General features: G+C 37.5%; 1 protein-coding gene, 2 long non-coding RNA genes and 1 pseudogene across 4 annotated transcripts; all 4 read left to right on the top strand.

Moving 5' to 3' along the window:
* The first annotated feature begins 785 nt into the window (after nt 1–785).
* On the top strand, nt 786–3,821 carry LOC103929509 (receptor-like protein 6). The gene is made up of 3 exons (XM_048588125.1): nt 786–2,746; nt 2,790–3,353; nt 3,512–3,821. Exons 1-3 carry the CDS (start codon nt 786–788, stop codon nt 3,819–3,821), a joined length of 2,835 nt encoding a protein of 944 aa, XP_048444082.1.
* An 11,960-nt stretch (nt 3,822–15,781) lies between these two features.
* LOC125479093 lies at nt 15,782–16,583 on the top strand. The gene is made up of 3 exons (XR_007259810.1): nt 15,782–16,024; nt 16,208–16,351; nt 16,456–16,583. It is a non-coding gene; the product is annotated as an uncharacterized LOC125479093 (long non-coding RNA).
* Nucleotides 16,584–16,870: 287 nt separating this feature from the next.
* Nucleotides 16,871–18,438, top strand: LOC125479091 (annotated as a pseudogene).
* A 5,474-nt stretch (nt 18,439–23,912) lies between these two features.
* On the top strand, nt 23,913–25,928 carry LOC125479092. Of its 2 annotated transcripts, none has more exons than XR_007259809.1 (3): nt 23,913–24,026; nt 25,134–25,228; nt 25,740–25,928. It is a non-coding gene; the product is annotated as an uncharacterized LOC125479092 (long non-coding RNA). The 2 variants fall into 2 exon arrangements; XR_007259808.1 differs by having other exon boundaries at nt 25,715–25,928.
* Nucleotides 25,929–27,109: the final 1,181 nt, after the last annotated feature.

Genomic DNA, 27,109 nt, shown 5'->3' with positions numbered 1-27,109 from the left:
TTTTAAGGCAGTTTTGAGTGTTTTTAGCCTATTTTGAGTCTTGTGAACGTGTTTGAGTTTTTTTTAAGTGAGTTTAAGTGTTTTAAAGGTTAATTTTATTTATTTGAGTCAGTTTAAAGTGTTTAGCAATCCCTCCTAATCCCCGGTGTAAGAACGATCCCTACTTATTTATATGCTACAATTGTCAAAAGAGGGTTAATTTGTGCGTTAAGTTAATTTTCACATCACCTGTGAAAACTTTCTTAGGCTGAAAAATATTGTATATTTCTTCATTTATAAAAATTTAAATCTTTAAGTTAGTTCATCCGGTGAAAATTTGAATATTTATGTTTACATTTATGGTCAATTAGGCTATTTGCTTCTTGTGTAGGAGAAGTTTAATAGGGATAGTACATGCCACTTTCGCATAAGGATGTACCACTATAGCACGTAACCCTTTCACATGATAATGACCGGTTATTAAAAATAAAAATAAAATAAAAAAAAGTGCTGACTGTGCCGCAAACGCTTGGGCAAGTGGTTCTATTATTTGCCTCGAACTAGCCATCAAATTCGAGTCTACTAGAAATTGAGTTATTTATTTGAATAAAAGGAAAAAGGGGTTGCTGATTTATTTTGTATTAACTTTTTGCTGACATGCTGTATGGGGCCATTTTGATGCGAAACTTGGATGGGATATTAGGTTTTACACACTAACTTGCGGAACCCCTACGACCAGTCTATAAAAAAACCTCTCTCTCAGCCTCACTCTCATGCTAATATCGAAGAGTGCAGAACAAAACACAATGGGATTCCTCCGGTGCTTGTTTGTTTCCAATATGTGTTGTACACTTTCAAAAGTTGTGTTGTTTCATCTCGTGGTTGTTAGCTCATCAGTTTCCTCATTGCAGCAATCTTGTTATGACGAGGAGAGGTCTGCCTTGCTGCAATTCAAGGAAAGCTTCATCATTGACAGATCTGCCTCGTATTCTGATGACGCTTGTCCAAAGTTTTTGCAATGGAAACTAGCTGAGGGACGAAACGGCAACTGCTGTGCATGGGATGGCATTGTGTGTGATGAGAGGACGGGTCATGTTATTAGCCTTGACCTTAGTAGCAGCTGTCTCCTGGGCTCTATCAACTCCAACAGCAGCCTTTTCCGGCTTGTTCATCTTCAAGTGCTGAACCTCGCTGACAACAACTTCAACTCCTCTCGAATTCCTACTAGCATTGGGAATTTCCCTGGGCTCATGCATCTTAATCTCTCTAATTCTTCCTTTTCTGGCCAAATCCCTTCCCAAAGTTCACAGTTGGCCAAATTGTCGTCCCTTGACTTGTCTTCCAACCAAGATTCGGATGGACCATCCAATCTAAGAAGCCTCGTTCGAAACTTAACAAGCCTAGAAAAACTCGATCTCGGTTTGGTCAACATATCATCAACGGTACCCGATTCTTTTGCCAATTTATCATCTTTAATATCACTCAACCTATGTGATTGTCGGCTGTTTGGTGAAATCCCAGATGGAATTTTCAAACTATCAAACCTCAAGTTTCTTTGTATGTCCGACGAAGGTCTGACAGGTCATTTTCCTGAATTTAATACAAGCAGTCCTCTCACTTCACTGTATCTTTGCTCCACTAGCTTATTTGGAAATTTGCCTTCTTCAATCGAAAAGCTTGATTTATTAAACACGCTGGATTTGGCAGGCTGCAATTTCTCGGGTTTGGTTCCATCTTCACTTGGTAATCTTAGGCAGCTCATACATTTAGACCTTTCAGGAAATAACTTTAACGGTCCAGTCCCTAGTTCATTGGCAAATTTCACCCAACTGAAGAAGCTCCATCTTGGATTGAATGATTTCAGTGGCTCCATTCCCTCTGCTCTCAGTAGTCTCAACAAGCTCGAAGTCCTGTCACTTTTCTCTAATCATTTTAGCGGTTACATCTCGGCTTCACTAGGGAACCTCACCCACCTCACAGAACTTTCTCTGTATTCGAATCAGTTGACCGGTTCAATTCCTTCTCTAGCAAACCTCATCCACCTCAAAGAACTTTTTCTGCTTTCGAATCAGTTAACCGGTCAAATTCCTTCTCTAGGAAATCTCATCCACCTCATACAACTTGATCTGTCTTCCAATCAGTTAATCAGTCCAATTCCTTCTCTAGAAAATCTCACCCACCTCACAGAACTTGATCTATCTTCCAATCAGTTAACCGGTCCATTACCTAATTCCTTATCCAATCTCATCAATCTGGAGGAATTTGATGCATCTGATAATAATCTGACTGGTACAGTGGAGTTCCACATGGTGTTTCATAAGTTACAAGGGCTCACCGATTTACAATTATCTCGTACCAATTTGAAATTTTTCACAGAAACAAAAAGTACGAATGCAAGCCTACTTCCAAAGTTAGAATCTCTAGGATTGAGTTCGTGCAACATAAGAGAGTTCCCAAGTTTCCTGCAGGGTCAAGAAACATTGGCGTCCTTGGACCTTTCCTCCAACAATTTGCATGAAGTACCAAAATGGATGTTGAACACAAGCACAAAGACTTTGGCGGAGATGGACATTTCTGACAACTTCCTTTCAAGCATTGTCCAGCCTTCAGATGCCTTTCCTTGGGTTAACCTACAAGTTTTAGTGCTCAAGAATAACAATCTACATGGAGCAATTTCACCATTGATCTGCAATCTGACTTCTCTTCAGTTCCTTGACCTCTCCAACAACAATATGAGTGGAATTCTTCCCCCGTCTCGGAAACTTCAGTGTTGATCTGCAAGGTTTATATCTTGGAAACAACTCTTTCAGCGGCTTTCTTCCTGAAATATACACCAACACAAGCAGTCTGACGGTGATTGATGTTAGTCATAACCAATTGCGAGGGCAACTACCAAGGTCGTTGGGGAACTGCACGACACTTGAGTTTATTGATCTGTCATACAATAAATTCAGCGATGTTTTTCCCTTTTGGTTGGGAGCTCTTCCGGAGTTAAAAGTTTTGAAAATGCACCAGAACGCGTTCTACGGTTTGATGGAGGAACCTCAGCAGGACAATGTTGAAGATTTCCCTGAGTTGCGAATTCTGGATCTATCTTTTAATAGTTTCAGAGGAAAATTTCCATCTCAAAAGATCTTTTCCGGGAATGTCATGAGGGGTGTCACTCGAAACCAGTCAACATATATGAACGTAAACACAACTTTCAATGCTAATCGCAGTGTTAGTATATTTTTTGAGGAATATTACTCAATCACGATAACTAACAAAGGTGTGGAGAGATATTATCCGAAGATTCAAGAAGCCCTTGTAGCGATTGACATCTCAAGCAACAAATTTGAAAGGAGGATTCCAGAATTTATTGGGAACCTAAAGGGGTTGATATCATTCAATATATATGGTAACCTCCTAACTGGTCCCATCCCATCATCTTTCGGGAATTTAACGTGGCTTGACAAAACAAGCTTTCAGGACAAATCCCTCAAAGCCTCGCGCAGCTTACATTCCTTGACACATTCATTGTCTCTAACAACAGCTTAACAGGTCCAATACCGCATGGAACCCAACTTATTTCAATGGGTAGCAGTTCATATGAAGGAAACCCTGGATTGTGTGGAGATCTTTTGCCAAAGAAATGCGGAGATCCTAAGGCTCCTCGTCTGTCGCCTTCAAAAACCAAAGAAAATGATTCAAGCTCGTTTGAATTTGATTGGAAATTTGTTTTGGCTGGTCTTGGAAGTGGGTTGGTGGTGGGAGTTGTTCTTTCTGATGTGGTGATCACAAAGAAGCGTGAATGGTTTGTTGAGATTGTTAAAACCATCAAGCTGATGATAGAAAATTCATAAGTCCGCTATAAGGTTATGCATTTGGTGTTGTTTTTTGCTTGTTTTATATTATTTCTTTTTACTCCTTTTTAATGTTATGTCTTCCTTTTGTAATATGGTATATTAGATGGTATATTAGTTCCACAAAAGGTACAAACCCAAAAGAGAGGCGGCATTGTACTGTAAGATGAAGTGAAACAGGTACCGGGCAGAATCGTTTGCTATGTATGGAATAATAGAACAATAATTCATAATTCTGTCGAAAGTAAACCCAAATTTAACAACAGATAGATATTAGAGTTTTAACTGCCAAAATTCTAATATGTATTGGATGCAATCCAAGGTTCAAACAATCATACATGAAGTTCGTTCACACAACAATAAATAAGGGTCCATAAAAACAAAATTCACACACAAGTTTGTGCCTGAAAACCCCTATTTAACTGGGTAAAAAACCGGAAGAAATTCCAGGAGCAAGTTCATACAAAGTCATACGCATACGCTGGCTCAAATCCTAAATCTTTGTCTAAAGGAGCAACTCGTACTTTTGCTCAACTTTGAAATTCTTCAAGCCTAGGAAATGAGTAGCAATAGTGCCCGCGCGATGCTGCGGATTTTAAAATTGTATAAAACATGCAGAAAATTCTAAATACACACGATATGCAATACTATTTATATACATACAGAAATCTATTTACAACGATATGGATTGGCAGTTCTATTGCCATTGTTCTAATATTCACATCTTTTACAAATTTACATACAAAAGATAATATTTGATGTGTATTTACATACTATTTACACACAAAAGATTGGGTAGATAGTCCCTCTTGATATCCTCATGAAATAGGCAGATAATCAGCTTATTTTACCCAATCATAACCAAACTCTGTGGTTGCAACTGACTTTAAGTTGTTAATGGAACAAAGGACCTGAAGTCGAAGATATACCTGGTGAATGTAGAAATTGGCCTTGCTTTTTGCAACAAAACAATCCTTTTTTGACAGAAAATTACAGGAAAAACTTTTAGAAGTGGAAATAAAATTAAGTCAAATGATTAGGGAACCAGAAGTTTACTGGACCATACACCGAAATAAAATTTAAATTAAAAAAAAAAAATTTCTCAAATACATAGAGCATGACAATTTTAAACATACAAAAGCGAAACAAAATCATGAGAGCAAATAATAACATGAAATTGAAAACTCATTAACAATTTATTAAGCATGTATAGGTACACCCAACAGATAATCTTATTTAATCACACCATTTTAATTTATCAAACTGATTATTTAATACTGTCATGCACAACAATATTTTACCATCATGAACTCTTACAATGCTCTCTCATCCCAGTCGCATTTTTTGTTAAAATTTTGTTTGCTTTTTTCTTCCATCCATAAGTTTAATATCTTTTCACTGTTTTTCAAATCTTGACGAAACTATGAAGACACAAACAACAGCACTCAACTCCTTTTTTGACACACCCCGACCTAGATCAGGGCATGCTGGCCGTCACGTGGAAGTGACGTAACCATGTGCACAGTGCGGAAGCTAATAAAATAATAATGGAAAATAGTAATACGAATAATTAAAACTGGTTTCACATAAAATGATAATAGGTGCAAGCATAAGTGTGACGCTAAGTTCAGAGCATAAAGCCTAAAGCAGTCCAAAAGAAAATGATGCGACAACAGTACACCCGAAGGTGGCCCTACGCTGGTGATCGTCTGTTAGAAATGCCGGGAAAATCCTTAGGGAAACCACCAAACCTGCTAGTCAACTAGAACCTGGAGGGGCGCAAAACAAAAGCGTGAGTGGGCAAAAACAAAGCTTTTCGAAAACCATTTAATAAATAAGTTCTAACCCCTCACCGTAAAACCTGTATACTTCCCAGAAAATAGATATACATATATATACCAATCATGCTCAAGAATATGCCATGCCAACATCTCAAAGTAAAATGCAAGTGCTCAGGTATAAACATATCACTGTCATATAATCTGGCAGCCAAAGTCACCTAACGTGACCTGTACGGCTGAATCTAGAGCTCAAATCTCAATCTCACTAACTGGACCTGCACACGAGTCGGAACCACCTAAAGTGGTCTGTACGACAGGCCTGGGTGTAACATATATATACGCTCAAGTGCTACGATCACGTGAAGGCTGGGCGAATAATCGCGGGTCACCTACGAGTCAGAACCACCTAAAGTGGTCTGTACGACAGGACTGTGCACCTAACTTGGATCCAAGCTGAGCGTGTGGTGCGGGAGGTGAACATCACGTGAAGGACTGTGCCCAACTCTGGGCGGGAGCACTAACACCGGGGGTGCAGGTTATAAGCTCTCTATGCATCTAAAATCACTACTGAATGTAAACATGAATAACACTTACCTGGCACTTACCTGTGCGTCCGCAGCACCAAATATGCATATATATATATAAACAATTAATAATGCAACTAACAATGCATAAACAACGGTAATATGATGCATGGCATATAAACGAATAAACGTTTCACTCAATTTCTGGGAAAATATAAGTATATAGGTATATACGGAAAACCAAAAGCCCACTCACTGGTATGTGGAAGGGTCGTAGCCCCCCTGCCCCGAGTGACCACGCTCGTCCTCGAGATAGGTATCACCTATATGCGAAAGAACTACAAAAACGTTAATTTTAAAGCACATAACCAACCTTTAGAAATAACTTCTCATACAATGCTCAAATGGGGTGTATGAATACACCAACGTGATCTACTCAACCTCAGGAACATCCCCATATTTTTAAAATAATTTTTCACCGTCGCACGCGCCCCCAAGCGCCGGCCAAGGCACGGCCACACGCAGGCACGTGCCTGGCACGCTGACGGCGTCAGTTGACGCCGTCAGGAATATTCCGTTATTCCTAACAGATTCCGTCAACGACGTCAGGAATATTCCGTCAGATTTGACGGAATATTCCGTCGTCTTCTCCGACAAGCCTCCGGCGCTGGAAAATCGGGAAAAATTCAAACCTTTGTAACTTCTTCGTTTTTCACCCAAATTTCACAAAATTGGTACCAAAATGAAGCTTACAACGAGAGGAACACAATCATACTACTTTCAAGTACTAAAATCCACAAAATCTCACCTGAAAAATCACCCCAACTCCGGCTAACCTCGAAACTCGTGATCCCGACGTCCAAAACCTTCAAACGAACCACCCCGAGCCTCCTAGGGACCTCACCAAGCTTCCTACAAACTTGAAATTTCCAAAAACGTGAGAAATCACGTATGCATGAACAGTACCAAAATCGGGCATCGTGAGTTTGACGTGAAAACGAAGGTATTCTTACCTGAAATGGGTATGGTTGGACTCCTACGAGCTTCACGAGCCTGAATATGTGCTTGGTTTCTTCGATCTATGGAGGTTTGATGGGTTTGTGTGTGTGTCCGTACGTTGTATGGAGAATGGGATGGGAAAGGGAACTCGGGACAGGTGCAGGGAAAGGAGAAAACAGTGAGGGTGAGTGTGGTGCAAAACCAGCCACACCAAGCCAAAAAGAATAACTACACAACGAAAATTCACACTAGGGGCAAAATCGTCTTTTCACGCGTACGTTTTTAAAATTTCTGGGACGGGCAGTCACAACCTACCCACCTTAATAGAATTTCGTCCCGAAATTTAAAACAACCAAATAATAAACCCCTAGTGATCAAAGAACAACCGAGGATACAAATCCCTCATTCGATCTTCTGTTTCCCACGTAGCTTCCTCCATGGAATGATTTCTCCACAAAACTTTTACTAAGTTCACCGTCTTGTTCCTCAGAACCTTTTCCTTCCAATCAAGTATCGTCACTGGTTCCTCGTCATAAGTCAAATCTGGATTAATTTCCAAGGGTTAAGGAGGTATCACATGAGATGGATTAGCAACATAATGTCGAAGCATAGACACGTGAAGAAACTCGAGGGCATTTCTGCCCTTTCACTGTTCATAACAGTGAAAAACAGTGCCTACGAAACTGGGTTTTAGTATATGTATAATTTGATAAATAAAAGAACATTATTTTAATCCCTAAATAAGATAATTTTTGCAATAATACGTAAGATTAAAAACTAAAAATAGTCCTCCATGTCACATTTAGTCTTTTTTTATTTTTTTATAAATTCGACAAACTTACAAATTCAATTCGGGAAGATCCGGAGGTTGGATTTTCAATTTGTAAATTTCTGAGGTTCTCAAATGATACCTACAACAACTTATGGTAATTCATAATGATCGAACAGTCAGATCTTCGTCTACAAAAAAGGTAAATAATCTACAATTTCCTTCAATCCGGAAAATCCGTATATCAGATTTCCGATCCGTAGATTCCTAAGGTCCTTAACTAATACGTACAATAACATACTAAAATTTTTTGGATTGGAAGAGTCCACATCACCTTTGCTATGAGGCCACAAACATGACCTTCCTTGAGAAATAGGCTGCCCTACGTATGTAAGGACTCAAAACTATTGTAATACACACACAAATCTCAATACACCATAGTGGATGTAGCTCGATTACAGGTGAACCAACCTATCTCTTAGGATATGGTTCATCTGACCTGTTTCAACTACTTGTGTCCACACAAGTTCTTTGATGACTAACCATTTTCTAGCATCAATGGCAATAGCTAAAAGTTTTTTTTTTTTTTTTTTTCACTTTAAAAGATTTTCTTTTTGCTCTTGAACAACTTATGTCACGCTATATTATAATTAATGATTTATATATGAAAGCATCTTAAAACTTTAGGAGTTCTTAATTACAAAAGCTTAGGGAGTTTTGTGGAAAAAACAATGAATGTGAGGGGTTATGTGAAATCTATGTGATTAACTATAAGAAATTTGTGGAGAATTTTTTAAAGATATAATCCATTTTGGGATGAAATTTTCACGGAATGGGCTCCATGCAAACAATATGAAACTTCAAGGGGTATTTTTATAAACCTCAAGGGATTTGTGTGAACACAGAAAGGGTAATGGTAGGGAGATTAAATTTGTAGACAAAATTTTGGAAACTAAATGACATAGAAGTTGATGATTGGCTGATTTATTACTTAAGCGTTAATAAATGTACTCATTCCTATTGGTGACATATCATTTAGTTTATGACACACCCCGACCGAGATCGGAGCGTGCTGGCCGTCACACAAAGGTGACGTAGCCATGTGCACGTGCGGAAGCTAATAAAGTAGTAATATAAAAGTATGAATAAAATGAACACTAGCATACAGGGTACTAAATAGTGCTAGCGTAAGTTAATGACAAATTCAGAGCAGGTCTACAGCAGTCCAAAAGAAAGTTGCGACAAAAGTACACCCGCAGGTGACCCTACGCTGGTGAGTATCTGTCAGAAAAGCCGGGAGAATCCTTTGGGAAAACCACCGAAACTGCTTCTCAACTAGAACCTGGAGGGGCACAAAACAAAAGCGTGAGTGGGCAAAAACAAAGCTCTTTGAAAACCATTTAGCAAAATACTTTCTAACCCCTCACCGTAAAACCTGTATACTTTCCAGAAAATAAACATATAAACGTATGTATAAATATGCCAAACATGCTCAAGGGTATGCCAATCATGCTCAAGATATGCCATGCCAAAGCCTCATAATGAATGTAAGTGCCCAGATATAAACCATATCAATATCATAACATCTGGCAGCCGGAGTCACCTAACGTGACCTGTACGGCTGCATCTAGAGCTCAAATCTCAACTCAATAACTGAACCTGCCCACGAGTCGGAACCACTCAAAGTGGTCTGTACGACAGGCCTGGGTGTAACATATATATACGCTCTAGTGCTACGATCACGTGAAGGCTGTGCGAATAATCGCGGGTCACCTACGAGTCGGAACCACCTAATGTGGTCTGTACGACAGGCCTATGCACCTAACTTGGATCCAAGCTGAGCGTGTGGTGCGGGAGGTGAACATCACGTGAAGGACTGTGCCCTACTCTGGGCGGGAGCACTAACACCGGGGGTGCAGGTTATGAGCTCTCTAAGCATCTCTAACCACTACTGAAATATAAACGTGAATAACACTTACCTGGCACTTACCTGCACGTCCACAGCACCAATATGCATATATAAATGTATGCCACTAATAATGCATGTGATGATGCATAAATAATAATAATAAAGTGCATGGCATAACATACATAACCCTTTTTAATCAATTTCTGGGAATATAAATGTATATAGGTATATACGGAAAACAAAAGCCCACTCACTAGTAAGTGGAAGGGTCGTAGCCCCCTGCCTCGAGTGCGAACGCTCGTCCTCGGGGTACGTGTCACCTATATGCGAAATAACTAAAAAAGCGTTAACTTTAAAGCACATAACCAACTTCTCATAATAACTTCTCATACATTGCTCAAAATGGACAAATGAATATACCAACGTGCTCTACACAACCTCAGGATCACAACCATATTTTTAGAAAAATTTTCCTCCGCCACACGCGCCCCCACGCGCTGGCCAAGGCACGGCCACACGCGCCGGCCACGCGCAGGCACGTGTGGCGCACACTGACGCCGTTAGGAATATTCCGTCAAAACTGACGGATTCAGTTAACGGCGTCAGGAATATTCCGTCAGAATTGACGAAATATTCCGTCACCTTCTCCGTTCAGTCTCCAGTGCCGTCGCCGGCGCCGGAAAACTGGAAGAACTTCGAACCTTGTTTTCTCACTCGTTTCTCAACCATTTTTCATGATTCTTGGACCAAAAGAAAGCCTTAGACTAGTAGAATCACGTTAGACCACTTTTAAAGGCTAAAAATTACGCGATCATACCTGTCTCAAACTCGAAACTCGGCCAACTTCGAACCAGGCCTTCCCGACGTCCAACTTCGTCTAACGAGCTACTCCGACGCTCCTTAGGACCTCACTAAGACACCTACGAGCTTAGAAATCCCAAAAACTCAATGTATAAATTTTGCATGAACAGTACTCAAATCGGCCATTGTCGAATCGACATGAAAACGAAGGATTTCTCACCTGAAAATGGTATGACTGTGCTCGCCTCGACCTCACGAGTTCAATGGTGTCCTTGGTTTCCTCGATCTGTGATGGTTTGGGTGGTTTTGGTGTTTGTCCGTACGTCGAAGGAAGAAGAAGAAGAAAGGGAGAGAGAGAGACACACGGGACAGAGACAGAGGGAGAGGGAGAGTGTGACAGTGTGTGTGTGTGTGTGTGTGGTCCAACACATGCCACACCACACAAAACAACCAAAAACGTGACATAAACGAACTAGGGGCAATAATGTAATTTCACATAATGTAATTTCACACGTGCGTTCTAATAATCCCGGGACGGGATGTCACAGTTTACAAATTTAGTCTTCCTAACATTACTCACAGAGAAAACATCAAGGGATGCTAGTGTAATCAAATAAAAATTGTGAGGTATAGTTAGGGTTAATATTGTCACAAACCTGCCATTTTACGCTATGGAGATGATTTGTGGACTAAAGTTTCAACGCATATCTAGTGAGACAAGGTTATTCTTTTGGTAATTTGATCCAACGGCTAAAATTATTATAAATTTTAAAGTGAGCTCCTATTTGTAACCGTTTGATGAAATTTTAAAAGCTCGGATTTGTGGCCTTGGTGGACTTATTGGAAGGGATTTGTGGCCTTGGTGGACTTATTTCTACGGCTAGATATAAACATAGTTGTGCAACGGAAGAAAAATTGTGTGAAAATCACTTACCTTAAATTTTATAGATGAATTATTTGTCTTGGTATTGAACTCCTAATCAAATTTTTATTGTGGTTTTTGCATAAAGTTTTGAATTTTTGGGATGATTTTGTTTAGTGAGGTAACTGAAGCAGTGGTTCTTGAACTTTAGCTTAATCAAAGCTTTAGTTCCTAAACTAACAATCCGTGTGGTGATGTGAAGCAATGATTCTTTTTGCTAACTATGTTAGAACTTCCATTCAAAATAAAGGGTTTAGAGGGACTGTTAAAATGATTATTGTTCCACATTATAGTAAGTTTAGAAATCAATTTTCTCCTGTTGAGTGCCTTCATCGGTTCATTTAAGAAGTTTTTATTTTTTTATTAAGTGGAAATGATAATAGGAACTTAGAAGGAATATACTCAAGATCTTGTAGGAAAACATCCTGAACGATATTTGGAGAGTCCTCGTCTCAAAATACATATTTTCAACGAGTACCCTTATGATGTCGTTCAGGATGTTAAGGCTACTCCGTTGCAATGACGGGACACATGGGCAAATTCCACCTCCTGCACATGGAGCTGCTCAATACTTCAGAATTAATTGTAGGACCTCTATATCTTCCTAATTAAACGTTTCCTAATTGATTCCAGCATATCCGGTAACTCCCAACATATGAGAAAGACGTTCATGGCACATGTACGCAAGTATTTATCAAATATGACAAAAAATTGACCCATAATTTTAAAAATATCAGTTTTTTATAAATAAAAAAAAAATTTATCATATGTCGCCAAAAAGTCAGTTCAATCGACACATACCTTTTAGTATAAAAGCAATGCTTTGGTTATGAGTCTTCGATTGCAATTGATTTCATTCATATTTGGGTATTTTTACAGAAATAGAATAGTTTGATTTGTTTTGACATACATTTCGTCATACCAGTAAAAAAGTAAAATAAAATATGAAAAATTTCTTTCATCTGTGTTTTATCTCAAACTAAGGTGATATTTGGCTGTTGCAAACCTCTTACAACATTAGTCAGACGTTGAAGTGTCATTGAACTGGTTCAAACCATTATGAGTTTATGGGACTCATGGAGTTACGTAACAAAGGAAATCCTAATCTGGTGTATGACCTCTAGATCGGCTACACACACAAATCCCCCTTGTAATTTTGTATCACCAAGGCCCACTCTCGCAAAAAAAGTGTGGGATGTCGTAAGTCATACGCAAGAATCTCTATCGCTTACAAGGTAAGACTTCTTTCTTTGTCCTAATTGTGTAAAAATTGCATTCTTCCAACTTGAAACCTGCTACTCTTGTTCCTTAAAGACTTAAAAAGTAAAAGTACCCCACCATTTAGACAACCATTTTTCTAATTGTTACATTCTTTTGCTAATTTTAAATGAATGTCTCACTCCATAACTTCAAGACCGTTCTTCAAATCAACGTAACACATTAATCAAGATCTTCTTATATATAAATAGTTGATTTTAAATGAATGTCTCACTCCATAACTTCAAGACTGTTCTTCAAATCAACGTAACACATCAATCAGGATCCTCTTATATATAAATAGTTGATTTTTCAAACTTGTTAAAATTTGATTAGTTCAACTTTCTCATCTTTGGAATTTTCTATGTAAGAATAATCCTCCAGATGCCAAAAACTCTTTTGGTATAGCCAATTGATACAACAGTCTTCATTCCTAACTTATATTGTATGCGTGTTGACCATGGGGTATCCCAGATCCATGAAGTTTCTTGATTCACCAAGCACCCGCGCATGTCCAACTACATCCAAAACTATTGTATTTAGTTTACGATTCATATTGTTTCATCTGACTAGCATTCGAAGTAAAGTTCGGCCGAATAATTAGTTTTGCTTATGAATTAATTGGCTTTGTTAGGCAAGTTTTGGTATACCATACTAAATGCGAAGAGAAAAACTTGGGTGGGGATGACATGCTATGCAGTAAGATAAGTGATACGTATATATAGTTTCCAGGTAAAAAATATAGTGTTACAAAATTCAACCTCACAAAACATGTTACAGTAAAATAGATAAAACCAGTAGACCTTTTCAACAATGGCAGTGCAATGTACAGTCGTTAAGGCCTAAAGTCGTATAAATATGAAGTGAAATCTAACGATTGGTGTCTGAAAATGAGTTACAGAGGAGGAAGAGAAAGATGGTTAATTATAACCACATTATGGTGTATTCAAACGAAACCAAGTGATCGCCCTTCGATGTACAAAGTCATCGAAATGCTTGGAAGAGATGTTGAATGTCTGCAATTGCTTCTCAGGCCTTCTCTGTGCCCACAAGAGGCGTCTGTGACTGTAGGTGATATTAAAGAAAATAAATTGAACCCAATGTGTTCTAACATCGAGCTAACATGTTCATCATCAACTAGGTGAATATCAAATTGTTAAGAAAGTGCAATAATGTTATAATAATTAAATTCTCACTTTAAAGGGATTTAATTAGTAAAAAATTGTCGGCTGTAAATGTTGTTAAAGTTTGGATGTGTGTGTGTACAAAAAACTGAAAGTGAACAGTCACTGAAGAATTTGAGAGAATGATGGATAGTTCTCTCTGCAAAATACATAGAGGGATATATTTCTATTTCTCTCTCTTGCACACGAAATTGTGCACTGCATAACACTTAGACCTGGTTTGGTACTGAGGTGATTCTGAAAAAAGTTGGTATAAAAAAAAGCTGGGAGCTGTTTTTGTGTTTGGTAAACATTCAGCTTCAGCTTTTTTTCACAGTTTTGGGTGAAAAAAAGCCAAAAACAAGAAGCTGCAAAACCCAGCTTTGAAAATCGGCTTTTTTTCACATTTGTTTTACATAAAAGTTTACCAAACACTATAATACTGTTTTTTTTTTTTCAAAAGCACTTTTACAAAAAAGTTTACCAAACACTCTGCTACTTTATTTCACAGCCGCTTCTTCTCACAGCACAGCAGAATCAGCTTTTTTTCAAAGCACAGCAATACCAAACCAGCCATGCAGCTGGATTCTCACCATTACACCAATGAGATCTCAGCCACACATCTAGCTAGATTCTAGGATTCAAATACATGTCACTAGACATCGACAATTACAATACATGTCACTACACTTGGTAATTTATAACTCAAGTGATTACACAACTAAATACAAGACATTACTACTAATGTAATCAACTCATGGCTTATACACTAACAAATGTTTGTGCTTGAATTCATCCATGAACTACCGGTTGGTGGTATACATCTACATGTTTACTCTAATTCAGCAATTGCTTCTAACTCTAGGAGGTGCCTTTTGGGGATGCCTGCCTGTGATGTTTGTGTAAGACCTGCAGAAACAAAAGGATTAGGAGGCATCCTCAAGTTTTCTCCTCCTCCTTGCATCTGAACAACCGTTTTCATGGAAGGATGATCCACCGGGTACCATTGGATGCACCAGAGCCCTACAATTGCAAGTTGCTTTGGAATCTTACCATCCCCTTCTTCCCCGATATGGATTCGTAGGTCATCTCCTTCCTCTAGAACGTTATAAATCCATTATGGATAGAAATTTCATTGGTCGTGTCCTCTGTGGTTGAACCAATATTCTTCTTTCCTCCTATCATCTCAAGCAGCAGCATTCCAAAACCATAAACATCTGCCTTGTAAGACACATTTCCAAAATTCCTGGAAAACACTTCGGGTGCAATGTAGCCCATGGTCCCCCTCGCTGTAGTCATTGACACTATGCTTTGATCCTTGGAACATAACTTGGTCAGACCAAAATTAGAGATTTTTGGTGTGAAGTTTTGGTCTAGCAAAATATTGTGGGGTTTGATATCGAAATGGAGGATTCGTAGATCACACAAATAATTGCTTTTGCAGCACAAATTGCATTTATATAACACTAAACAAACCTATATTTTTCCTTTTTAATACTTGGTTTGATTACAGAATAACGCTTTTTGCTTGAGCTACAACAAACTCTACATCTTTCTCCATTCTAAAATTGAGGAGAGCTGCAGTCAACCTTTGCCACTCGATTTCACGCTATTTACAATAAAAAAGATTAGATTTGGGCTCAGTTGGAAAGGTAATTCTTAAAAGTTAGGAGGGTAATTTTGTCCGTAAGTTTGGTTGCCCTCCTATACACGTGTTGGCCGACCATGAGATAGGTTGCATTCGATGGGGACGACGGCTGTGTGGAGAGTCGAGGAAGATGAAAGTTGCGTGGAAAGGAAAGCAGATGGTTACCCTACTGACTCCTGTTTGGTTACCCTACTGACTCCTGTTTGCGCTCTCCTCCCTCTCAGTTCCTCTTTCTCCTCTACTGAAACCACAATCTTCCTCTCCTCGGCGCGCTCCCATGTCTCTCGCCATGGAGCCCACAAACTAAGCAAGTAGTGACGGTCACAAGACTCAAACATGGCGGATGCGTACTGGAGGTATAATGACGGCTAGCAACCGCCGCCGTCGGCGATGAATATAGCCGTCGGAAAGCGTCCTCGCTCCGGTTACGGTATGATGGATTCCTTGAATATCCCTTTTTTTTCCTCTTTCATTTTTGCGTTGGTTTGGGGTGGGATCTGGGTTTTCTCTACATTGCTTAAATTTTGCATTTTTTTTTTTCTGGATTTCAATTAAGAAATGGTAAATTTGGGAGTTTCTGATGACTTTGTTCCTTATCAGCTGCCAATACCAGTGACAGAGATGGATCTACGGCCACCACCGCCAACCACGCCGCTGGGAAGATCTTAGATTGAAAACTGGAACTTTGTACGAGGTTTCATGAATATAGGAAGTGTGCTTGCTCACTCTCTGAGTGTTTCGTTGAGGGGTGAACACGGTTATTTTTACTTTATTGTCTTATTGTAATTGTAACTGAGATTTGTGGCTTTATCATTCTTACATTCATTGCTTTTTGTTGATGAATGTAATCTGATTTTGCAGGTCAAGGTTTTTCAACAAGAAAATTAACCTGCAAATTAAATTGAGGTATGAATGAGTTTATCCAACTTTAATTATTTTGGTCTGCGTTTCCTTTTTTTTTTTTTTTTTTTTGAAATTAGATATTTTTTGTAGACATTTTTCCATAAAATTGACTAAATTACTCGTACTTTTACACATGCATCAGCTATGGCTCAATACAAGGTTTCTCTCTCTCTCTCTCTCTCTCTCTCAAAAGATTCAATTTTTGTTTCTTGGTTTTTTTTTTCTCATTGTTTCACTGGTGGGTTTTTGGTTTTTTTTTTTGTTACGTTGGTGGGTTTTTGTTTTTTTAATTGTTACATTGACCGGTTTTTGTTAATTTCTTTGTCCATTTGCAAGAATGTGTAATTTTGTTAATGAGGTGGAGTTGCAATAAGAATTGCATTGCATTTGGTTGCAGTGTGTTTGTTTCCACCGCGTTATCAAAGGCTTTATGATACAAGGTGGAGACATTTCGGCTGGAAATGGCAGTGGGGGAGAGTCAATTTACGGGTTGAAGTTTGAAGATGAAAACTTTGACATAAAGCATGAGAGAAAAGGAATGTTGTCTATGGCTAATAAAGGCCTTGACACCAGTGGCTCTCAGTTTTTCATTACCACCACTTGGACTTCTCATCTGGATGGGAATTGCGTTTGGGAAGGTGATCAAGGGCATGGGTGTGGTTCGCTCAGTTGAGAATGTGAACACGAAGGGCGGAGACTTGCCTATCCAATAGTATGTTTTTTAATCTTTATACAGAAGCAAGACTACAAGATGGCCCTCAGAAAGTATCGCAAGGTTTTGTGGTATGTGGATATATGCTGCGAGCTGGAAGAAATAGATGAAGGTAAACCAGTTGCTTTGCACTACAGAGTGTCCCTTGCTTTCTTTGATCATCTTATGACATTATCTTTGTGATTAAACAGAGATGAGCTCCTCTTTGCGGAAGACAAAAGTCCAAGATATTTACTAATAGCTCAGTAAGAATTTTCATTTATCAAATTTGAAAGCACTGGATGTTAAATGAATTCTCTTGGAAACCCTCTTGAAATGAAAGCAAACTTACTGTCTGGATAAGTAAACCAATTTCAGTTAAGCAGTGTAAATGACAAGTTGTTGAACTATGGTTATTGCAGAAAGTGTACATTTATGAGTGGTAGCGATTGACATCGAAATTGTATGATAGTAACTTAATCATACTTAAATTAAGCCTGTTAGACAAAGTGAAAATTACTGTGGGTTCTGAGTTGCTATGAAGAATCCTTGAGATGAGTGAAACCAAAAAGACAACTATGAATATGGTAATCAGGCCTCGCTTTAATACTTCTCTGAAGGCTAACTTGAATATGTTCATGAGTATTCTGTATTCTTTTGTGGTACATTGATTTAATGTTATCAACTAAAAAGAAATACATTTCCCTTTATCCACGTGATTGATAGGTGAGTTTTCTGTTCAGGCCTGCAGGTTGAAATTAGGAGACCTAGACGGAGCGTTGTTGGACAGACTTTGCATTGCGTGATTGGGAAGCTAATGTGAAGGCCTTGTTTCGCCAAGGCCAGGTAATAATCTTTAATTGGCAAGAATTCATAGAGCCTTCTGGTTGCTGTTTATTACATTTTTTAATTGAAGTAGTTGTGTCCTTTTTTTTTTTGCATGGGATAGAAACTGACTCAAATGTGGGTAAGAACCGTGAATCTCTAATCTTCTTCCTCTTTTCAGTGTCTTTTAATGTAGCTCCCAATTGATCATTTTCTGTGGTTTTTGTTTTCTGGGTTTTTTGGTTGTCTAGAAAATGCCGTAAACGAAGGAAAGTTTGAAGCATTTTTGTTTTATTTTGGGTTGTACGATTAAGTTCTCTGTATTTGTAGAGGATGTGTTTACTTCGTCTAAGCTAAACATTAAGAAGAGATTTAGTTGTTGAATGTTTGAACAACTCTTTATATGTAAATAGCTTTGTCAACAACTACTATATATTATGCAAATACTTATTTTGCATCTACGCACAATGCTTCAACACATTTAGTCCCTTATCCCAACACTAATTGTACTTAAAATTCATTTGCCATTCCCATGGCGAGAGTATAGAATTTGCTTTCCCAGAAAATTGGGGGTAAAACTGGAAGAAGAGTGAGTCAAAGAAGGGTAATGAGAATGAAGAGAAGAACAGAAGCAATGAAGGGGATACTTTACAGCAGCAACAAGGACCCTGTGTGTGTCACGCATGGTCTCTTTGATAAAAGTAAACACATTCGAAGGATAATATGCAGATTAGTTTTTGGTTGTACAAAAAGGTGAGAGAATGACGGTTTGGTCCTTTCACGGTTTCACTTGGTGAACATATGGGTGGGCATGGTTCGATTTCGTCCGGTTTAACATAAAAAACAAAATTCAGACCAAAGAATTTGCATGGATTGATTTGGTTTGGTTTGGTTTGGTCGATTTATGCATGGTACATGTCGCAACACTTGAACTAATCAATACCTATTTAAGAGAGAGAGAGAGAGCGCTCTACTTTATGTAAGACCCATTTTGAACATAAATATTAACTGATTCCACAACAATTGTGAAATGTTTATTAAATTAAACCAAATATATATTCTAAAATATTCAAACTAAACATTCACTCGTCAAAGAGAATTTGCAAATAAAAAGAAACAAAAGCAAAAATATGTTAAATTTTATAATACTTCAAGATGTTAATGCATTAAGATTAAAATCGGTCCTACAATTTTATTGTATCTAAAATTAAACTCAGGCTTTTGATGTCGTTTTTTCCTTGCTAAAAGATTCGGACATTCACTTTGTAGTAGTGGCATGTCGTTCATTAGAGCTGCTTTTCTTTTCATTGGCTGATGAGGAGCCCGTTTCCTTGTTTTCTGTTTTACTACTCTTTGCTTTTTCACTGCTTCTTCCCTTAGGTCCATTGTCAAATGTATACAAGGACACAATTTCAGGAATTTGCCCTGGAATGTTGTAATTCGATTTCGACGCCATTGTTCTAGCAAAAATTTCCACTCCTTGGAATTACAATTGTAATCGACAAACTAATTGCGAAATCCTTAAAGGCGAAAAGACAATGATGTGGTACTGGCTAAAAACCCTCCGATAGTCAAGGTAAACTCGTACAATTGAATTCGACTTAGAGCTCAAAGTATTGCGTGCCTTGTATTGTTCATGAAGGAGGTATTTATACTAGTAAGATGGACTCCTGACTCCTTGTTTAAGTAGGAGTATGTAAACTTACTCGTTTGCACACTATCAACGAGGACATTGAGGAGGAGGAAACAAGATAGATTATTTCCCTTCTTTTTTCATCTGGTTCCATTGATATCTTTCCCTCTAGCAGACAGATTCTCTAGCATAGATATAAAATTAAAATAAATTTCAAATTTACAATTAAGTTTACAAAAGTTGAAATATCGCAAGGTAAATTGTAAGTTAACTGTTTACTTACCAAGAATAAGAGTTAGAACTATTGTGATTCTTTACTGATTTTCGTTAATTAAAACATCGGTATTGAAACTTTTCTTGTTTAGCACATATGGAAACGTAAAAAGTGTGAGTTCCTTGAAAAATTAGGGATGAGATAAACTGTGGAACTAGTTGATCACAATCCCATTCTTTTTTTTTCCTAAAACTTGATTCACGACTTCTCCTATTCCAAGTAAGTAAACATGTCTAATCCTCCTTCTGATTCTCGCTTATATTAAAATAAAAATAAAAAACTGGAAGCATGTTCTTTTCTCCAACTTCTCTCTGTTTTTCTTTTTGTGCTAAAAATTGTTTTACCTTGTGTGTAAAGGAAGCACGACAGGGTACCTGTGCAGTCTAAATGCCAATCTATGTATGTGTGATCCGACCCGTTAAGTATCCACCCAAATGCTAATTTAACGTATTGGTGGGGTTGGGTTAACATGTTGGGTCTAAAATGCCAGGTCTATTATTATGTGTGATAATATATGACAGGATCACACATGGTAGGACACAGTGGAAATCATGTTATAAAACAATTGTATAATTTATTTATTTTTAATAGAATTTTTAATCCATAAAATAAGAAGAATAATATTCCTTGGGCAGTAGCTAGCTGGGAAAGGATCCTTGCCGGATCTTTTCCTAGGGATCATAGGGATCACGTGATCTTATCCGTTCATCGTATATCGTGCGTTCAGAAATCATTTCAGAATTTAAAATTTAAAATTAAATATGAATAGTATCTAACGAAAACTGACCGTACGATTTACGATGAACGGATGAGATCACGGGATCCCTAGGAAAGGGATCCGGCAAGGATCCTTTTCCGTAGCTAGCTAATTACAACATGAAAAGAAGGGGCATAAATAATCTGCTAGCTAGTACAAATTTACGGAGACTATGGAAAGTGTAGTCTAAAACCAGAGCTGTGAATAAGGATCATAGATTAGAAGAGAAGAGATTCAAATTAAAGTTGCAACCCAACATTCCATTTATTGGTGAGAGATACTGCTATCAAATTCGATAACTGATATCGCTGGTCCACGGCCTGTTATGGAATTAAGAGATTCTGTTCAGATACGCATGAAATCTAATGATATTGTTGGAGCAAATCAACTTCTCAATCCATGGAATATAACAGCCAATGCAAACATATAGCCAAATCAAACTTCATTGTTATGATTAATCTGAACGTGTACGAAAAATCGATGAAGTAATGTTGCAAACTAAAATAAAATAAAAGATAGTAGAAGATGCAAAGGACTGGTTGGTGGTGCATGCTTACTCAAAGTTGAGGACACAAAGCAGAAAACCACTCGTTTTTTGCTGTTCTAAAAAAGCAACTCCAAACATTCTGTGAGTTTATTATAAGGTTATGCATTTCCTCAACAACAGTCCTGTGCAAGGTAGTGATGAAAAACAAAGCTGAGGAACGGTAGACCTAAACCTCGAATCGTAAAGAGTGAAACATTAGTATTTATATAATGATAGTTGATCTCGAGGTGCTTTGCTCTTGCGTGAAAAATAGGATTGGCACCAAGAGCAAGAGCACTTAGATTGTCAAATAAGAGCAGCGGTGGATTATGGAGATAGAAGTGAAGGTCATTGAGGAGGTAGCAAATCCATGATACTTCAGCAGCTGTTTGGGCTAGAAAATGGTATTCACTTTCGGTTGAAGACCGAGCAACAATTGGTTGCTTCTTCAAACTCCATGAAATAAGATTGTTTCCAAAGAATATGCAAAACCCAAATGTAGAAAGACTATCAATGGGACAACCAGCCTAGTTGGCATTCGAAAAAGCAGTGATATTTGGAGAGCCTTTGGTGAGAAGAAGTCCATGATCTGGAGTCCCCTTAAGATAACGGAGATCCGCTTGAGGGCTGTGAAATGAGTTGTTCTGGGATTTGAAGATGTTGACAAACTTGATTAATGAAAAAGGTGATGTCAGGCCTTGTCCATGTAAGGTGTTGCAAAACACCATCCAATGATGTACATGATAGGGCCTTGAAGGAGCAAGTTTAGAAGCAGATGAAGGCGATGCACATGGTTTGGAATCTAACATGTTGGCTTTTGTTAGGAGGTCCTGGACATACTTGGCTTGAACTAAGAAGAGCGTGTCCGCTGTTCGATGAGTTTGAATACGAAGAAAAAAGTGCAACGGATCAAGATTCTTCATAGCAAACTGAGTATTGAGCTTGTTGATAAAAAATTCACAATGAGAAGAAGAGTTAGCTGTAATCAGAATACCATCAGCATAAACAAGTATAAAAGTAAGTGAGTGAGTGATCAACCTTGACAAAGAGTGAAGGAATTGCTATAGAGGACGGAATCCGAGAGCTACAAGACTACGATAGAGCTCCTCGTACCAAGCTCGCGTCGCTGTTTGAGACCATATATAGACTCGTGAAGCTTGCACACAAATGAGGTCTGAGAGGATCTATAATCTTTGAGGTTGAGCTACATACAAATCTTCATGAAGTGTACCATGAAGGAAGGCATTGGAGACATCCAATTGAGTAATCAACCAATTGAACTGGGGAGCTAGAGATAAAATGAGTCAGATAGTTGCTGATTTAGCGATCAGACTGAATGTTTCATGGTAGTCAATACCATGTTGTTGAAGAAACCCTTTACCAACAAGTCGTGCTTTATATCGATCCAAACTGCCAGTATTGAACTTGATACATCCATTTAGATCCAGTAATGTTGTGAGAATGAGGTGGCAGAACAAGTGTCCAGGTGTGTGTATTCTTTCTCCAATGACTAATCAAGGAATTTTACTAGAAATAGTTTCAATAACTAGGAGCGTACGAGAAATTAAACGTAACAGAAAATTCCAAAAAAATTGCGAGAGTCTTCTTCTAGTATTTGAATCAAGCTCTCAATGAAACCAACAATTTGTGGTAGTGAAAATCCGCCGTCTTCAGTCTTGACGAATTTGTATCGACAAAACAATCAACACTTTTGATCAAAGACCAAAACCTCACGCTTCACGAGGTTGGGGGGTTTGGCTAGTAGATCTCCGATGCCTAAGTCAGTTTCTCTAAAAATAGTAAGTGTTTAGGACTTGTACGCTTAACAAAAAGCTTACTAAAATTTTTATCTAAAAGTTGAAGATGGTCTAACAGTAGTGTTTTTATTTTTTTTTTCATTTTTTTTGTTTTTTTTTGTTTTTGTTTTTGTTTTTTTGTTTACCAAAAATAAAGCTATTCTTCCCGACTGATGCCTAAGAAACCTCATGGGATCTCGTGATTTCACGAACGAACCAGGATCCTCGCCGGATCCATTCCCTAGGGATCTTAGGGATCACGCAATCGTGTCTGTCATCATATATCATGCGGTCAGAAATCATTTAAAATTTAAAATTTAAAATTCAAATATAAATAGTAGCTAACGAAAACTGACCGCCCGATATACGATAAACGGACAGGATTGCGTGATCCCTAGGATCCCTAGGGAATGCATCCGGCGAGGATCCTGGTTGAAGAACTACCAGCTTCTCGAAATTTCACAAACCCCTACCATTTCCGCTGACTTCTCTAAGCTAAATCAAGCGTGCTGCTTCATCCAAGAACACGAAGTTGCTGACTTTTGTAATCGGAATCACCGACGATTCCTGTGATGTCTGGCCTCGATGTTGGTCTCAAATGACTCATCATCATCCGAGATACTTCTAGGCCCATTGCATGTGAAGATCTTATTCAAATTTGTGATTTAATACGATTGAATTTTAGTAAAATTTTCATGATTTTGTAAAAAAAAAAAATCGTTTAAATTTCTGAGCTTTGGAGGGTTCTTCATTAAACTTATGGAGCTTTTTGGCGTTTTTATTTGAGATTTAGTATTTTTCTTTCTAGATTTTGTAGAATACTTGGATTAAATTTGGGAGTTTGGTAGTGGTGTTTTTTTCTGTGCATTTTTGGTGAACTTGGTTGTAGGTTTTGATGTTTGTCTGCAGCAGGGAAAGGGACGAAAATCATTCACGCCCTCCAACAGTTCCAGACTCTGATTGTGCACCGCCAACTCGCGAACCAAGTGCTATTTCAGCACCTGCAGGAGATGAACGAAGCGAGATGGTATAGTTTTCTGTAATTTTTACTATTGCTGTGTGTAAATGACCACATCGAAATGTCTTTGATCTCCTTACAAATTCAGTTTCCTGACTTATTTTCCTTTTTTCAATTTGAATGCAACTTTGTCCAATCGTATTTTCTTATATGGTTAGCTTCAGAAACCACTACTCCACAATTCTAGAAGTTTAAAATTGCCATCTGCATCGAATATATGTAATTTAGTTGTGATGCGGAAGCTTGAGAGGTCATCTAGAAATGCAGCACTATCTAATTTAGTTGATTCAATCAAAGCATAAAAGCAAACAACTCACATACAGAAATTGTATCAAGCAACCGGTTATTTAATCAAAAGTTAAACACAGCAAAATGTTAACCCAAAACCCTCTCTTATATGGCTACATTGATGTCAACAAGCTTTTAGTTTGTTAGTCTTCACCGGTTCGGTGGCATCTCTGTAATGGTCTTCCTTATGAACCCGGTCTTCTCTCCAGAGGGTCTGCTAAGTCCGAATATTTCTACCTCTATTTATATATATACATGTATGGATAGTTGCTTCGATGTTCACTTGGTGTACATATTTTACACACAAAGCACTTTTGAAAGTTTACTGTTATTGATGTGAGTTAGTTTGTTGTTTTTAACCATTAATCGAATTTGTGGACCCTAATTTCTACGAGAGTATCTCATTATCATGGAAAAAAAAAAATACAATAAATCATAAAATTAAAGAGGAGGGCTTAATCATGACTATATTTGATAATTAATTCATAACTCTTTAATTTACATGAACAACCTTTACATTTCTGCTAAATATTAATTGGTGTTGGACGTCTTATTACACATAACACGCGATATTCTTTTTGTTTGCTAAAAAGAAAGTGATTCATTATGTATGCATGGTGTGTGTGAGTTACTATACCTGCTGCTTGATGTGGAATTTTGCTTTTTTTTTTTATATTTTTTTTAGCAATAACACATACGATCTTGGATTCTATTTCAATGAAAGCAGATCAAGTTTCAGAGTGAAAATTTTCATTGATTTTGTAGTTTTATTAGTGTGAATTATCCAGCACCACCACCATGATGTCTTTGCTAATGAGTAGTCTACAGGGTCCTTTGGTCCGAAAGAGTTTCAGCAGCTAGGCAGTTGCAACACACGTTAAGTACTTCCATGTGCCTCCTTATGCTGGGATTTTGTTAGACAGGTATGTATTTTATCTTCATATACTTCATAGTTTATTAGTTTTGATATATAATCAACTAGAAACGCATTCAGTTGAGTGAATTCTGCATTGTGACATACATGACATTGGGAGTATTGCTCTGTTTGTGATTAAGGATGGTTATGTTTTCTCATATTTACATTAATACTGTGAAATGTTGAGTAAAAATCAATTTAGGGAACTATATACTGCTAGAGATGTGCATATTAATCCCGCCTAATGTAAAATTTAGACATCTGGCATAGTGAAGATCCAATAGAGAATATGAGAAACCCAACTTAATTTTATGAATTTGTTTTGGTGCCTACAAATGAAATCTGGCATAGTGAAAGTTTGTGTACCGAAATTATGACAAATTTTCCTTCATCTTTAGATTTTCATTCAATTCAATTCATATGCAATTTAGTGTGATTCAATTCGTAAGTGATCAAATGCTGTTTTTAATTTCCTTCTTCTTTTGATTTTCAGTTCAACATTGTCGTACAAAACGAAGGAGACGTCATTAACGGAGTTACAGATTTGGGTGTCTTTAGTGAAACAAAACCGGATTGTTTTAACTTTGTATAGTTGTAAACATAAAACAATCTCTGGGATAGAGCCATAGCTTTTGAAAGACAATCCTTAAGGATGGCATACCAACATTCCCAATTTTTTCCATGTAACATATGAACGTAAATAGCACTTCCATAACACATGGATGTAATATATGTATAAATACCACTCTGTGGCACATATATTTTTCAAGACATCTACATATTCAGTAATGTTTTCAAACTCCACAGCAACGCACAGGTACTCATTTTATGCAAATCTGTTGTATCAACTTCATTGCTCAAATTAAGAATAAGTTCTCAAATTAAGAATAAGTTGAGAACGTGGCTTTTAAGAAACGAAAATGATAAAACACATACTATGTTTTTTTCCTCTTATACACCTATCTTTAATCATGTTCATTGTTTTTATTGATTTATTCAACTCATTGTTTAGAAATAAAGAAGGATGTGTGATAGGCTAATTAAAAAAGGTCTGTGAAGTTCAGTTTCCTTCAGAAACCAAGAGAAATGTAAGAAAGCGAGACACTTTACAGTTTCATCACGTGCTCTATTAAAAAAGGAACGAAAAAAATGGCATTTTAACCAAAATGATTTTGAGATTTGAATGACGTATCATTTTAGTTTTGAGATTTAAAATCACTATAAATAGTTGAGATTGTCTACCATTTATTATTTTGGTTTAAAAAACTTTGTTAAGTTGTGAGTATTTTTATCAAATCAAATTCTCCACTTGCTTTTTCACCTTTTCTCTCATTTTCCTAAAAAAAAAAAGAAAAATACTCATATGTTGTTGATTTTGGCAGTGAAATCAAATCTTCATCCATTATTAAAAACAATTTGGCGCCAAATTCAAGTAAATCATCACAAACGGTCCTGACTTTTTCCCTTCCGTTAATTTTTGGAAGGAAACTGTACATTTTGCACTTTTGAATATAAATGAAATGGATGGTTCAAAGTATGATATATACAGACAAGGCTAAATCAATAGAATTACCAAAAAGAGATACCATGTTCCATTACATGAGATTTTCAACATGATCAGCATTATAACTTGCAAAATATTCAAATGTTCAACATCAAAAAACAATATCCACATGTTTAAAAACAAGATCAAACTCTAAATGTTCAACTACAAAATCAATGTTCAACTGTTCTAATTCACAAAAAACAAGAAAGAGATGGTTGTAGCTTGTTTTCTTCCATTTGTGCAGTGACATCCAAACTACAAACTCCCTCCATACTCAAGGCTTCCAAGACTTGTCTCTCTTTGCGGGTGATTTGTATCTTTTGCTAGTAGACTGTGATTGTG

The sequence above is a fragment of a genome, unplaced genomic scaffold, assembly GCF_019419815.1.
Source record: "Pyrus x bretschneideri cultivar Hongxiangsu unplaced genomic scaffold, Pyrus_bretschneideri_v1 Contig274, whole genome shotgun sequence".
Taxonomy (NCBI): Eukaryota; Viridiplantae; Streptophyta; class Magnoliopsida; order Rosales; family Rosaceae; genus Pyrus; species Pyrus x bretschneideri.
Note: the sequence above shows the minus strand (reverse complement) of the source record. Positions and strands in the feature narration are given on the sequence as shown.